Source organism: Centruroides vittatus, unplaced genomic scaffold, assembly GCF_030686945.1.
Source record: "Centruroides vittatus isolate TY-2023 unplaced genomic scaffold, ASM3068694v2 contig_134, whole genome shotgun sequence".
NCBI classification, from domain to species: Eukaryota; Metazoa; Arthropoda; class Arachnida; order Scorpiones; family Buthidae; genus Centruroides; species Centruroides vittatus.
This window is the reverse complement of record NW_027120852.1, coordinates 1310220-1327643: the sequence shown is the minus strand read 5'-3', so window position 1 is coordinate 1327643 and position 17424 is coordinate 1310220. Positions and strand designations below refer to the sequence as shown.

The window sequence follows — 17424 nt, the reverse complement described above, 5'->3', positions numbered from 1 at the left end:
AAACGGTCCCACAACATCTAACGCTATACATTCCCATGGGGCTCCAACATTGTACACCCTTAATATACCTCTACTGCAAGTTTGAGGTCCCTTCAAGGCCGTGCAACTGGTACATCTGCGACACCATTTCTCCACATCATGACAGTGGATCCAATAAAATCTCTTGCAGATCTTCAGTAAGGTCCTCTTCACCCCCATATGGCCTCCAGAGCAGCCATCATGGTACAGTTTTAGGACCTCTGAAACTTTTCCTTTGGGAACAACCATTTGCAGGTGGTAGCTGTCCCCTTGGGTATTTTCCCACTTACGGCACAATATCCCGTCCTGTATGGTCAAGCTGTCCCATTGTGCCCAGTAGCTCTTTGTAACTGGACTCATAGCTGCAACATCACTCCAGTTGGGCCTAGGAGCATCAGCCTTCAACCACTCGAGGATCGGCTTAAGGTGTGCGTCCTTTTCTTGAGCCTGTTGCAAGGTTTCGTTCCACTCGTTACTGATCTCCGTTTTCAGCATTTGCACAGGAACAATTTCTTTAGCCTCTTGTCTGACACAGCGCATACAGTCATCCGCACAAGGCCTTCTCGACAAGGCATCAGCGTTACCATGCATTTTCCTTTTAATTTTGCCTTGGATAATTAGGCTATTCCCATTGTGGGCTTGGTAGATCAAGATTCCTGGGGCTCCCGCAGAACCAACCAGCACCTGCCCCGCAGTCCTGGTGTTTACTCATTTCCCTGCTACCACTGAGGCTGGGTGGTGGTATCAGCCACCTCTACCTTCTGAAGTCCATCCTCCTTTCGGTCTCTCCCAAGGTGCCCTCGCTTTGGGCAATTCATCTGCAGGTGGCCCCTTGCTCTACAGTAGTAACACTGGAGACCTGTCGTTACACTCTCTCTGACACGATGGGATTGATCACTACATCTTACTGCCTCTACCTCCAAAGCATGGGCCAAAGTGTCCTTCAGAGTTTCATGATGTCCCAATCTGACAGCGACTCAAACTTCTAGATTGCATATTCCACCTATGAACGCTTGTACAAGTAGTCCTTCAACCAATGCAGGTGAAGACTGATATGCTTTTCGGACCAGTTTTTCAACTTCTAGTGCCCAGCACTGTAGAGTCTCGACACTATATTGCGCACGGTCCTTAAGCTGGGCCCGATACACGTGCTCAAGATGCACGACAATATATATATACACCAGAAGCATATTATAATATTTGTTCAACATTAAGAAAATGCCTATATTCTGTCTGAGGGGAGAAGAAAGCTGAGAAATCAGAAAACAAGAAGAACCATAAAAAAAAAAAAGAAAGAAAGAAATCTTGAAGAATGATTGTCGGGAAATTATTATATACAGCGTCTTATTTTATTATTATTTTTAGTGTTTTGTAGTAATACTGCTGATGAGAGGCATGCAAGCCCGAAACACGTGTAATATGTGTACAGTGAAAATTACTACAGGTGATATAATAAAAGAAAATTTGTTTTTTCTGAACTAATTTCTCATTCTTGTGTCAAATCTAAACACCAGTGTAAAGTCCTATCAATGAGTAATGTCCATGTAGACAATTATTTCTAAAGTTATTTTTAATTGTCTACATGGACATTACTCATTGGTAGAAAGGACTGTAAGGCAATTATAATCACATACACCTTATTTTTGCCAAGGAAACAGTTTTTAATCACTAACATTTTCAGCTTGTTCAACAAATCATCCTCAAGTGTTGAATACATTCTATCGTTAGAATATAAGGTTCTAATGGAATTTTGAACACAACAAATTCAAATACTAATAAAAGAATAAAATAATGGAAACACCACAAAAAAAATAAAATAAATAATAAATGTTGAAACATATAATATAAATACAATAAATATATAAAAATTTACAAGTAAATAACAAAAAGCCAAATATGAAACAATTTTACAGAAAATATTACTTCTTTGACAGAAAGGCAATCTATAAAATGGTAATTCTAGTTTTTAGTAAAACATACAAATATTTATTCATATTTGAATTTGTTGTGTTCAAAATTTCATTAGTATTTTATATTCTAATGATAGAATGTAATTCAATACTTGAGGATGGTTTGTTGAACAAGCCAAAATCATTTGTATTAAAAACAGTTTCCATGACAAAAATAACACGTTGTATACAATTTTAACAAATACTGTTTAATACATTTTTTGATTAAAATAATCTTATAGAATGATCATAAAATATACTAAAATATACTTCATGCCAACATTCAAATAAAATATAATAATTAACACTTTAGTGTTGCAGATTACAATTACAATTTTTTATAATTTTGATGTACAGTACTTGCTAGCACTTTCAATAGCTCATCAGGCAAAATTTTATAGAATTATATATAAAAATATTTTCAGAATAAAATAGTAGTTTTTCAATTGTAATAAAATAATGCATGGTGAATTACCATTTATTACAAAGATAAATTTTTAAACTCATAGTTAAAATGTTAAATAATAAAGAAAAATTTTAAATTTACTTTTTATTTTCATATTTCAAGGTAATTAAAAAATAACATAATACATAAAAACATCAGAAAAGAATCAAACCAAATACCTTTTTGTTCAATACATCACTAAATCTCAACTGCTTTAACAATTTCTTATGCTTGTCAGTGAATCGATTATCTTGTTCAGCACTTGTTCCCTGAAAGTAAATATATTTACAAATTCAAACTTGCATTCATCTTGACATGCTGATATTTATACTTAGTTTTACAATTATGAAGTACAAACTGCAAAGTACCAAAGTATTCAACTACCCATCAGTACTGTAGAAATGAGTAAGCTTAGAGCTAGAGAAAACTATTTTTCCAGAATTCCTCTCATACATCATGTTCTATACAAGAGATGTCAATGCAATACTTATTATAGACTTGGTGGAGAAGAAAAGGAAAAAGACTGGGTTTATCCTTACATTCAGAGAAATATTAACAACATTGTTCATCACTGCCAGAGAATTGTCAAATGACAATGATTCATTATTTCAAATATTTTACAGAATGAACAAAAATACATTTCAAGAACTTGTTAAATTTATGGGTCTACTTATTCAAAAACACAGTAAGTAAAAAGTCAAAAACAAATTGAGGATCATACACCTAGTGACTGACAGTATGATATATCCAGCATTATGAAGCTTGCATGCTGTGACAAATACACAGTGTTCCTGCTTTGTGTACAGATATGCATTAAAATCACAGGTTAATGCAAGCAAGTGTATTGGTTACAATGTCATATCTAAAATGCATCTATGATGATATATATACCTTATGGACAGACTGCCTAACCGTTGTTAGAAAGAGTATTGGGGAAAAAAGTTAACTTACACACTATAACTGAGTTGTTGGTTTTTATATAAAAATCCTGTGGAACAACTAGGCACATTTTTACCTTAGTGAAACAGTGAATATCCATAACTGTCATTTTGTGCCATAAAAAAATCTCATTTTCCAGTAGATTCCACTGCATTCACCTAAAGTTGCATTCTGGTGTGGATTCACAGCTACATTTATTCTTCAGAACATTCTTTGTAAAAGAAGCTATTCCCAACAAGCGATTATTTATTGTGAGATTGTCACAATGCCAGGTTGCAATCTTTAATCATATTTTACTTATTTTAAAATATATGCTCTCCGCCTTAAATTAGTAGTGGCTTGCCCTTGTATGTACTGTACATCATACTTTTCTGTTAACAATAATCATGCCAATCATCCATTAACTGTTTTCAGGGGAAAACTTCCAGTTTGCATCAGAAGTTTATATATAGTCAATCAGGGCCTTCTGCTCCCAAGGTTTCCATATCTGGTCTCAGATTTCACCTATCTAATTCTGATCTCGAGATTAAGGAAAGATGGACGAACAGATGATAGTGGGAATTTATAGGTTCTACAATTTTTTTCAAATTGCAGCCCAATGATCCTGTGACATGCACTGTGATGACTCAGAGATATTAGTGAAGTTGAGACCGAAGTTTTCAACGCAAAAACGTGTACGTTGGACGTTCAGCACCGCTTTCCTGTAAGCCTAGAAGTTTGACAATGGTATTTCGAAAGTCAGTGGAATCATGCTCGACATTTCAAAGGCCATTACCAAAATTTCTAGGCTTACAGGAAAGCGGCACTGAACGTCCGACGTACACGTTTTTGCGTTGAAAACTTTGGCCTCAACCTCGCTATTGAGATATGCTCAACAGTTGTCATACCCCAACTGAAACAGCAAGAATATCTTGAGTCAACTACTTTTATGCAAGGTAGAACACCAACATATTAGATGCTGCATTCAGCAATTTCTGCAACATTTCATCAATAACATAGTGACTAGTCATTGAACGCATTCTTCATTCCCTTTAGGTTTTACAGCTTCAAATAGGGACCAAGTTGAACAGTATCCCTGCACTTCTCTTCCAAAGCAAAGCACTCGTGATACACAGAGCCTGAATATCAGAGCTTGTACAAATAATGTTTGTTGCTTACAGCACCAGAACTGACAGTGTCAAATTTTGGTATATTTTTACAGAAATGTCTTCTGCATGTCCCAAAATATCAGATAAGGTTGAATTCGGACTACTAAATCTCTCTCCAGACAGTATTAAACACAAAGGTACTTTATTTACAACCATCTGATATATACAATAGCAACCACAAAAACTGCATCATATATATATATATATATAATATATAAGAAAGCATTCAACAGATGTTCAGAGTGGCATATTTAAGCATTAGTGATAACATGTAAATACAAAGAAGAAACCAAGAATAAACAGAATAAACCAAATAAATGTAATTCATTACATACAGGGTGGGCCAGTGAAAACGAAACGGCAGAGTGTTCGTGTTCGTCCAAGCAAATCGCTCGGACAGGTCGATTTTACTCTCGAGGGGACATCTTTTTAAATAAAGTTTTTGCGATTCTGAATACAACAGACAACAAAAAATTTTAAAAACTCATTTATTTTGTATTAACTAAACAAACATTTATTTTGAAAAAAATGTTTGTTTAGTTAATATTCAGAATCCCAAAAACTTTATTGCAAAAGATGTCCCCTCGAGAGTAAAATCGACCTGTCCGAGCGATTTGCTTGGACGAACACGAACACTCTGCCGTTTCGTTTTCGCTGGCCCACCCTGTATAATGCTATATTGAAACCAAAGTGCACACCAGAGCATCATCAATACTGTTAATGAGCACAGTCAACTTTGCAGTTCACAATATGGAAGCAAAGAAGCAGTTCTAAAACTGTATACTAAAACTTGGAAGGGATTCACAGCATAAACCTGAAAAGCATATAAAGTTATTTCTCATTGAATGATATCCTAATACTTAATAATAATGTGAATCCACACCAAGATATACCCAATAAGTAAAATAAACTATTTTCAGTGTTAAAGATGACTTTAAAAAATGCACTTTTTGTTTTATACGTGAATTTCTTTGCAAGTACTTTCAATAATTAACATATCCAATAGACTGTTTGGTACTACAAGTATATCACGTTATTGTATAAAATTATAGTTTGCACATAACCGTATTTTACATTATATTTACCACAGGTTATAATTATAAACACACAATGTTAGATGGCATTTGTGCATCCAAGCCTGTTATTGAGTAAAAATAAAACATTTTAAATTTTCTATTCTGACCTAGGGTATGTTCTTTCATCAGTTGTAGACAACAGAATTCAAACCTAAAAGAATTTATTTAAAGATCAATTAATTTCTATTTAAATTTTACATAAATTTATTCTATTTATAAATAATAAACACCTCAAACTGTCTTAGCATAAAACAAAACAAACAAATATTTAATCATTGTTCCTCTTCATTGCTTGCTGTCTTCATATTCAACATTGGATACTTATAGATTAATCACTAAAATGATTGAAACTTCTACATAGAGTTTTTTATGCTGGTTATAATTAAAAGACGATAACCAGAAGCAATTGCAAACACATGTATGAAGCAAAACTAATATGACCAACAAACACCTAGCACATTATTATTTATGCATGCGTAACAACAATGACACATCAAAGCCAATAAAGGAACAAATACATTTGGTTCCGCAAGTTTATAAAATAAAGTTTTATTCCAAAACTTTTCTTACAGTTATACTCGTATGTTACATATAAAATTACAATGGCCCTTCTTATAATGTAAAGCAGGGTTTCTCAAACTTTTTGGTCCGCGACCCCCTTTTGCACTTAAAAATTTCAAAGGACCCCCGAAGAATGAGTATGTGTAGAAAAACATCCCGTAGGAGGGGGGTTAATTTAAATTCAGGAGGAGATAATTTCTTTTGTTTAATTAATCTATTCCATGTTGAAATTTCTCTCCGTTGCGTGTCGCTTTGCGTTGAATTTTTGTCAATGTTAAAACTAACGAAATTTTTAAAAAAATTATTTCTTTATTTTTCACAAACAAAATAAATATATTGAAAAATATAAAAACAAAAAACATTATATTTTGGAAGTTAATCTAGTCTCAAAACGTTCCGATTCAGCACAACAGTCCTCAGAAAAACAAGCAAAACTTACCACTCACAATGGGAAAAAAGTCTCGTTCAAATACTGGCGCTTCCTTAAGTCCTTCTCATGGCCAGCGTTGCCAGCTAAAAGCGCATATCAACTAAAATAATATCGGAGTATCCCAAGACATAGCCAAATATTGTGGCGCCACAGCACTAGCGGAAATTCGAATTTGCCGACTGAAACGCTTTCGGTTGATCGGTTTTTCGGATACGACGCTCTACTGTATTTCTAACTCGACTTGCTAATGAACACCGTTCCAAATGACAACGCTGTTCTATCATAGTTTAGGCAGAAAGTGGAACTTGGGGGATTTCCCAATAGCGCACAAATTTATGATTATTATATTTAGGCTCGTATTTAAATATTTTTATTGTTATATTATTTATATATGCAATTTATTTAAGTAAAAATTCTTTTATATATTTTTTATTTCTATTATTTCTAAACATGAATCCATAGTAAATTTATAAAATATTTGAAAAATATTGATCTGGCATCGATTTTTCAGCGACCCCCCAAATATTTTTCACGACCCCCACTTTGAGAATCACTGATGTAAAGTATGTCATGTGCAAACTCTATTATCTAGGGAGACTATGTGACTTTATCATATCACAGTAGAATTTAAATGGAGACAGAAAGAGGCAATCCTTACAATTGCTGACAGAGGTAATCTAAGAACAAAGCGATCAGCATCAATTGCTTTGTTCTTGTGTTTTATTTGTTTTTTACACCAATTTTACAAAAGGTGCATATAATGTTTTTGATATTTTTGTCCCCTAAATTGTTAGGCACACTCAACCACATTAAGGAACACAAATATTATCACTTTGACACCACTGTATCTTGAAAACAGTCATAGATCCCTATTTTTTATTATATTTTTGGATTCCTCACTGCAATTAATGGAAAATGACAAAGTTTTATCAAAATCAACCAATCAAATTTTGAGAACTAACAATTCTGTATTTAAACTGTTGTTCAAATTTTATTCCAGAACGAAGATCCATCGAGGAATTGTTAAAACCCGACGAAGGACTCTGAAGGATTTTGAAAACATTCGTTTTTGTTTGTCATCTACACACCGTAATTGTTCAGAATATGTGATTAACAATTCTGTAAACCACACAGTAGACTTTGCTAATACTCCACCTCAATTAACATATCTTCAGGCAAACAGAATGGAAATGGGCAGTCTTGAATGCAGGTTAATCTGTCAGCATATTTGACTTGATTAAACCTAATGCTCGATTAAACCCAGATACTCAATCGGCTTTCGAATGTTTTTGAATTAAACCTAAGATTTTTTTTTCTTCATCCTATCTCATTTGTATATAAAACCAATATTAACATTTACTGAATTCTCTATTCTGTGCTTGGGACATGTATTCCCGAAATTAGCAAAAACCTTTAGAAAAAAAATGCTGTTTTGGGTATATATTCCCAATTCAATCTTAGGAAGTTATTAACAAATAACAGGGACAGTTTTGCTTTATAGAAAGGTTTGGAATTTATAAAATTCCTAGATGTTAAGTAAGGCTGGTAGTGCTAATATATCACTTTCAAAACAATTTTTTCTATTTTATAATTATCAACTGTTATTTCAACCTAAATATGCAATTAGGACTTGAGAAATGTTACACACAAAAATTTAAGTAAAACTTCTTAAGAATATCAGTACCAAATTTTCCATGTTTTCTTCAACAGACAATAATCATATAACCATAATATTAACATGCTATTTAAATAAATTCTTTTGTTATTAAAAAGAACAAAACAGTTTATTTAAATATGAAAAGTGAATTTTTCATACATTTCAAATATCTAAGTAATACATTTTTGTATATGTTCCTTTTAATTCAAATATGTTTATTTCCAGTACATCATACAGTTTTATTTAATTCTAACCTAATGATTAATTGAAGTGGTTAAAAACAGTTAATTCTGAGTTTCTTATACTATTTGCTAGTTATTAAAGCTTGTTTGTATCTCTTTGAAGTATTTCTTCCAATTTGCTACTCATTGCTAAATAGAAGAATAACAAACTAAATATAATGCTACAGGATAAAATTATGCTACATTTAGAGAAAATGTTGGAAACTTTTTATCTTTAATTATTTGCTTCAATTATAGAATAATTTACGGAATGTTTTCAAACATTCTGTCTTTCAGATAACCTCACAGATAAAAATCATGGTATGTTAAAATCAGACAACACTGGAGGCCACACTAGTTTTTTGATCAAGCCAAGATAAAGATAACAATTCTGTTGTCAAAATATTTTATTCGGGAATTTTTTTAAATTTCTGTTATATGTGGCATCATATTGTCTTAAAATCAACTGTTGTCCACATTATTTCTGTGATTATATTACATCAAGCATTTGTGTTCTTTACAATTTCACATCTAAGTACAGTCAAACCTGTTTTTATGCGGGGATAGGGACCGCATTAAAAAAGACGCATTAAAAAAAAAATCGCACGAAACTTCACGAATGGCTGTAAAAAAAAGTTTTTGCAACACAATTAAAAAATATTTTTTTATGCGGTCAACAGGGACCGCATAAAAAAAGTCTCACATAGAAAATAACTCAAAACCGTACGAAATAGAATTTATTGACAACAGATGTCAGCACTTGACTGCATCGTCTGGTCTATCGTCTGTTTTACATATTTTTGTCCAGGTGGTGTTTTGTTGACTTAAAAAGTAAATTATTTCATTTTTTGCATATTCATGCAATAATATTACTATAATAAGTGCATTTATGCTATAATAAGTCAACGTGAGACATGATGAATCGCACGAAACTAGTCGCCAACTATACCGCACAAATAAAAAATCGCACAAAAAAAACCGCATAAATTAAAAATTCGCATTAAAAAAATCGCACATAAAAACAGGTTTGACTGTATATTACTTACATTTTCACTATTGCTAAATACATATTAATTATTAATTCCAGTTTCTAATTAATGTTTCATATTTTAAAACAAATAAGAAACGTTTACTGGAACTGAAATCAAACATACAACACTTTTAACATATCCATAGGAAGTCTTTAATAGCTTAAAAACGTTTTCGGCTGCGTTAATCAGACTTTGTCAGTTAAATGAATACTAATAACGAAACTTTCTTAACGGTTATTAAACTTTCTAAAGCAAGAGCAAAGTTGTGCTGTATTAACGGGGTATTCCCGATGTCAATTTTAGCATAGACCCGTCTATGCGCAGTCACGGTTTTTTGTAAATTCGAATGCCGTTTTTTGTAATTTCGAATTTCATTCGTTATTAGTATTCGTTTAACTAACGAAGGCTGATTAACGCAACCGAAAACATTTTTTAAGCTATCAAAGACTTCCTACTGGATATGTTAAAGGTGTTGTACATTTGATTTCAGTTCCAGTAAACATTTCTCATTTGTTTTATTCACATTATGGCTTCACCGGCCGAAGTTTATAGAAGATTAGTTGTTTCATATTTTATACATAACTGAAATTGAATGATAAAAAAAATAACTTGCTATAGAAAATAAAGTAATTAGCAATATATTATTAATTAAAAAATTTTTGAGAACAAATAAAATATGAAACAAAAGTAATTTTATTAATATTATCTCAAACTTTAATCCAAGCAAATTATTTATTATTAATCTTACAAATAACTTCAATTTCAATAAACCAAACCTGCTTTCTTAAAAGCCAAACAAAATATAATTCCTTAGTCTAATTCCCAAGTACTTTTACACTAGAAGCTCTCTAGTCTAACTAAAAAGGACTCTAAAGCAGTGTGCCACCACAATGTGAAAGGTGTGACGTAAACTTTTACATCTTCTATTAATTGTCAAGTTTTATTTACATATTTTTCACAGTTGCTGTGTTTCTTATGCATGTATTTCATTCTCTGCCACAGCACTGATGAAATAAGATGATGTTTATTTTTTATTACAAGCCACGTATTTTTACTATCTAAGAAATTAAATGTAAAATAAGTTTTCTTACAGGTGTTGATATTTGTTTAATAATAATAATAATAGGTTAGTGGCATTATGTAATTCTATTACTAGTATCATATCATATGTTTTTGAGTGGAATAAGATTTGGTGTGTCGTAAACAGAAAAAGGTTGCAGAACACTGCTCTAAAGTAAAGGTAGCACTTTCTTTTGAAAAATTTAGAAGTTTAAAAATTCAAATTTTTGGAACATATCTTTGAAAAGAAGTATTGTTATTTGGAAAAAGGCACTTCTGAAGTTTGATCTTAAAGAGAATATCTTCTGAAGATGAATATGCAGTCTGAAAGTTCTTGGAGATTAGATTACTGAATTGTATGTTGTTTATATGCCAAATAACAGGTATGTTAATAGAATATTATCTAGTAAAGAAAAGCAATAGATTTCAATTCTATTATTTTTAAGATTTAAAGTTATGTCATATCTGTTTAGTAAAAGAACTGATAATTGTCAAGACACAAATGCTAATAAAGTTAATAACTACAGTAAACCTTATTTTGATTATTATAATATACTTTCTATATTCATTTATTTTAAAGAATACTAACAAAAAAAATATGTTAAAGAAGCTAAAATTTTTTTAGTAAATAAAAGTTATTTTACTTAACAAGACATGTGAAAGGACTTTATTTGCCTAGAGCAGGGAGCAAAAAATATGAATAAATATATCAATTTTCCAGCTTAAGGAAGTATGCAGCAAAAATTCAAAATTCAAATGTTATTTCTACAACTTATGTACGTGAATAGTTTTTCCACAATGAATTTAGGGTTAATGTTACCTATGGTTTCAAGATGGCGACTCGTCTCCGATTTCGGCAATCAGAAGACAGGGAACAGTGGGGACGCACGTTCTAACTTAACCTAATCTATTCTAATAAATTACCATAATTATTACCAACAAAATTATTAGAATAGGTTAGGTTAGGTTAGAATGTGCAACCCCACTGTTTCCTTGCTGGAATCAGACAAGCTGCCATCATAGGTAACATTAACCGAATTTAGTAAAATTTAAAACAAGAAACTGGCTAACAGACAAATTGAAACTAATTTAAAACTAGCAGTGACTAATATTTAACCAAATATTTCCAATACATTACATTTACATCAGTTCCAGAAGCTAAATTAAGTATACATATGCTAATTTATAATTATATATTAGATAAATAATTGTGCTGAACACCAACCAAATGCCAAAATTCTATCGGGCTAGTATAAGGCTAATTACTAAATTAATTATACTAGCCTGATAGAATTTCAGCATTTGGTTGGTGTTTAGTATATCGGGTTTAGTATATTTTAATATATCGGGTTTAGTGATGATGCTTAATAAATAATTGTGATTTACTGGCATTTTTTTTCTCTTTTCACTTGTATGCGACCCGCGTCAGTTCAAAAGTTTTGAACTGCGGCCCTTACATAGAAAAAAGTTGTCCATCCCTTACCCAAAGGATTCTTTCTTAACTTCGTTCACAGAAGATATAAGTAAATTATTCAAATGATGATCTGAGATATAAGTTAAATATAGAAATAAGTATAATGTTGAAACTCATCAAGTTGATTACATTTTGCAAATTACTTTAGCATTACAGAGAATACTCAAATTCCAAAATAAAATATTTTAAGCACTTTTACTGCTTATATTCAAGTTTATCCAGAATATACAGAAAGAACAATGGAATTTGATTGCATAAAAGTTTAAATTTCAAATAAAAAAAATATTAGATTGATACATAGATGCATACAAAATCCTATAATGTTGCATTTAAAAAAATATAAAAGTAAATAAAGAGAAAGAAATTAACCTAACAGTGTACTGAATGGAACAGTGTAAAAATAATACATACACCTTCCAATCCAATTACAGTAGAGCGTCGATAACTGGAACCAATTGGGGACTGGGGTCGTTCCAAGTAGTGATTTTTTCCAATTTCCGATTATGTACGAAAAAATATATTAACCTGTCCGATGTTCAAATTTTTCTCCGTTGCGTATCGCTTTGTGTTGAATTTTTCTCCGTTGCGTGTCGCTTCGTGTTGAATTTTCGTCGATTTTAAGCCTAACGAAAATTTTTATAATAATCGAGGCTATCATATCGTTAAAAATTATTTCTTTATTTTGTACAAACAAAATAAATATATTGAAGAATATAAAAAACATGAAAATTATACTTTAGAAGTAAATTTAGTATCAAAAACGTTCGATTCAGCACGACACAGTCCGACTGAAAATCGTTCCAGTTTCCGGCCACTTCAATTACCGACATTCCAATTTTCGACGCTCTACTGTACTCCATTCTTGACAAAAACTGTTTTCATTACATGTAATAGGACTTGTAGTATTCCATCAGTTCAAATTTCAAATATTTGGAATCATTTATGTTAACTTCTTTCTCTTCTTTTTTAACAGTTTTTATTTGTTAATGCCAATTGCATAGGATTAAGTATGCATCTAATTATAAATCTAATATTTTTTTTATTTGAAATTTGAAAAACAGTTCTATGCAGTCAATTTTCATTGTTCTCTCTATATATTCTGAATATATTTGAATATAACAAGTGAAAGCACTTAAATATTTTATTATGTAATTTGGATATTTGTTGGTAACATGAAAGTAATTTGTTAAACATGTTAAGAATATAATTCGAAAAAAAAATCTGAAATGTTAAAACCCATCTTATGTGAAATAAAAGGAATGAAATATAATAATAAATTTTTAGACTATATTTCAAATAACTGAAATTTTTATATTCAAAAGGAAGCCATGTCACATAATATTTTTAAAAAGTGAGTTATAGTATAAAAACTATAAAAGAATTTATCAGACTAAAGAAAAAAATCATTCAACTGACTCAAAACTGTTATAATTAGGACATTAAAAATAAATTAAAATACAAAAAAGATGTATTATTTTTGTTTTGCCAGTACAACTAATTTACTTTAAAACAAGGCCCAAACTAAGCTCACACAGAAATGTAGCTAGTAGTATTCTTAGTACTCAAACAAGCATTAAACAATTTAAAAAACAAAAATGACTATTAGAATTTTTTGTTCACTCTTTCCAGTTTTTGCACACTACGAAGGTTTTTTTAATCAAGCCCATCACGGGTATAGCCGTGACCACAATGGGGGCAGCAAGGTGACAAGAAACTAGACACGGAACATCCAGACACAAGACGAACCATCTACTCCAAAAAAATTCCTGGGTTTTTTAACCCGTTCAGATCCATTCTCCAGAGTGTTAAGACACCAACTGTTTAGCCATCCATCCATCAATATTAAAGTGAAAATTATAGATCCAATCTTTGGATAAGTTTACTAAGATATAGTTTAATTGCTTCATAAATTATAAACATTTCAACCAGTTTCAGGCAAATCACTTAACAGCATCTTCAAATTTAATAAGCTGTTCAGATTCTTCCACATTAATTTTTCATAACTTAACAAAAAATTAATAATTTGTTTAAAGAAAAAATTTTAATTTAAAATCTGTTTGGAACTCAATCTATTAAGCACAAAGAAGTTTTTATAACTCTACAGTACACGTACGTATTACTGGTATGGGGGTAGTCTACCGCATAAGACGAAATAAACGTATAATTAGTCCTCCTTTCGGGCAAGAATATTCCACAAAATGACCATCCTTTCTCGGCGACCACATCTGCCGGGCTCCCGACAAAGAAAGACCCGGTCGTCAGCCGCCGCAAACGACCCGGCGTCCCATCAGTCGACTAAAGAGTAGCCGGAGATCACTTTCTACATAACAAACACATTTTTCCGCAACAAGTATAGAACTAACTTTATCTTCACACACAAATTTTGCTTTCCGCCTTACTACATAAAAAAGTGTCAAAAGTCAAAAACGGCTCTAAACAGTCGACCATTGGTGCCGTCATCCTACATATAAGTCATATCGGCACACGTTAATGCAAACAACAGATACTTTACACAAATTACTCAAAAATAAGTTATTAAATTTTCTTACTTTTTATACAATAAGAACTTAACCCGATATTATTAAACTTAAAACTGTATTTAGTATCAGCATTGTTACACTACACAGAATAGATTTCTCTACAATCTCAGAAAACTATAAATTAAACAATGGGGACATTTCCAATTTAGAACATTTTCGGTATTTTCTAATATTAATTCTCGAAAATCCCCTAATTCCGTCTGCAAACAATTGAAGGTGGTCAGTCCAACTTTATACAGGCCAATTTCTTTCTTATAGAAATACTAAAAGCTTTTAAATCATTTGTTTTATAACCCGGCTTTATTGAAAATGATTATTTTTAATGATTTTCAATACTTATAACAATCAATTCACTTCATTTAATTATATTAAGACACTTAAAATCAAAAGCGAAATAGGCAATTACTGAAAATCACTTCGGCCAGTATTTTTATTCCTGCCAAGTGTTTCACCAAATCGATGTAAACGTAATCATAAGTTTTCAAAATTTTAAATTAATTACTTATTACAATCAACAAATCGGAATGAAACCATCAAATGTAATAAGAAAACGATAATCGTTTATTGTATGGATTCGATTCATTTTAAAATAACGATTTCAAACATTTGTAATTGACTGGGACGAGACGTCGCCATCTTGTTTAGCCGCACAAAAGACTAGACAATCGGTCCAACCATTTTATTATCTTATTCCCGATATTTAACGTCGTGTGCAGTTTTAACCTTTCGTATATTAATATTTATATGCTTACACGAAAAAATCCGGCGTCGGTCATATTTTCTTCTCGTCTTTACCTAATCGCGTTCGTCCATTACTAGTAACAAACTCGACTGCACAAATACAATCGATAGTGCGCCTGCGCTTACGATATATCACTAACTTCTTCGGAATTGGTCAATTTTCCTACGTTGCCATTTTGTGGTTTAAATAATAATAATAATAAAACTTTTACCAATATTTTTAAACGATTTTCTAATTTGGAGTTTGATTAGTTCGCAATCTATTTATAAATTTCTAAAATCTGGAAGCTTTTCGTTAAAATAATTTATAGTAAAAAATACAGAATAGTTTTTCTTTTTTACTCTTTCCGTTTTCTGGGCACTTTTTTTTTTTTTTAACTCTTTCCGCCCTGTGGGCACTAAGAGGACCTCTTTTAGTAAGCCCATTATGGGTTCGGCCAAGCCCACAATGGGGCGACCGGGTGGTGAGGGACGGGGCCCGACATATCCGAACGGACCACCCCCGAAAAATTCCTGGGATTATTCGGGCACTTGTACAGTACCTCTTTTAGCCAGTCCATTGTGAGTTCGAGCCAGGTCCACTAACGGAGCGGACGGGTGGTACATATCCGGACTGAAAAATTCCTGGGGATTATTCGACACGTTCAGATTCGATCCTGGGTGCCCAAGAACGACAGGTTGCCACCTTGACCGTACGGCTATCCGACCGTCTAGTATGTGGGTTAAAATTCTGTACTTTAAATATTTTCCATAATATCCAATTCGAGGCTAGTAAATTTCTTCAATTTCCGCCATGCTTCGCCTGCAAAAACATCAGTAAATATCTATGAAAATCTCTTATTTTACCGTGTACCTAATTGAATAAATTTTTTTAAAAATTATATAGTGTTTCCTCTGCTTTTATTCAAACAAGCAAACTTTCTCTATTATTTTATAAAATAATTGCAAATACCCGCACTTTTCTGCACTGGAACTAAATTTCCCGCCACCAGTCGGCCTGAAAATGAGGGACACGAATTTTTTTTATTCGCTTGTGTCAAGGTCTGTATAAGAAGGTCAGGGCACGCTCCCGTGATTCAATGCGGCAGCGGCCATTTTGGGACTTATCAATAGAGCTCACTACACGTGGTTCCTGAGCGAGTCGCCTATTATTGCGTGTATACGTACTCAAAACGTTAAACAATGGGTTATTGTATGGCACCTAATTGTAAAAGTAAGTCTGTCGACGTTCGATTGTTTAGATTTCCTGCAGATAAGCAGAGGAAGGCAAAATGGGTGCAGAACTGCAGACACGCTAAGTGGCAGCCAACTTTTCTGTCAGTGAGATTACATATTTTTGCCAGAGATATGAACAGTACTTTGAATGTAAAAAAAACTGTACGGAAGCAAAAGCTCATTTATGCGTACTTGTGCTGACCTCCAAAAATAGTGTTTTATTATATTTGTATCTTGTGTGTTTACAGAGAAATAAGTTATGTCTCAGATAAGCTCTGTTAAAAATATCATTAAATTGTGTTTAATATTATCCTTTTTGATTAGATTTTATGTAATTGGAAAAATATGACGTTTAAGCCTTTGCAAAGCCAAAAATGTTCATTAATTAGACGTTAGTCCAGTATTTATTTTTTAATGCATTAATATTGTATTGGTAAATGTTTTAAAATAAAATTTTGGATAACTTATGTTATTGCATTACTTTACGAAGTGCTTATATACGTAATTGCATCAGTTTTAGCGCCTATTTAATTAGTTTCAATCACGACAGCAAATGATATAGATCAGGGGTGGCCAACAAGTCGATCGCGATCGACCGGTCGATCGCCAAGCCAATTTTGGTCTATCGCTAGCGATGTCTTGACTTAATGTATTATATTTGTAACCGAACGCAACTGTATGCATGCAGTTATGACTCGACTCATAAGCAGTGAGTGCACTTCGTACTGAAACACAGTGTATAAACATAGTATGTATTTCACACTCTCCCTCCCCACTTAGACTATGCCTATGACAACAAGTCGATCGCGACACATTTTTACGATAAAAAGTAGATCTTATATGCACAAAAGTTGGCCACCCCTGATATAGATGATTGTTTCTTTTAAACTATTTGATTCGAAAAGTTACATAAAATTGGG

General features: G+C 32.2%; 1 protein-coding gene across 2 annotated transcripts in view; it reads right to left on the bottom strand.

The window, feature by feature from the left end:
- LOC136990716 (serine/arginine repetitive matrix protein 1-like) overlaps positions 1-15455 on the bottom strand; it is a 97253-nt gene extending 81798 nt beyond the window's left edge. For both annotated transcript variants that reach the window (XM_067289132.1, XM_067289133.1), the window contains exons 1-2: positions 15301-15455; positions 2592-2681 (exon numbers count right to left, since the gene is read on the bottom strand). In XM_067289132.1, coding sequence (XP_067145233.1) covers positions 2592-2681; positions 15301-15324 — 114 coding nt within the window. In that variant the 5' untranslated portion in view covers positions 15325-15455. The remainder of the gene's footprint in view (positions 1-2591; positions 2682-15300) is intronic.
- Positions 15456-17424: the final 1969 nt, after the last annotated feature.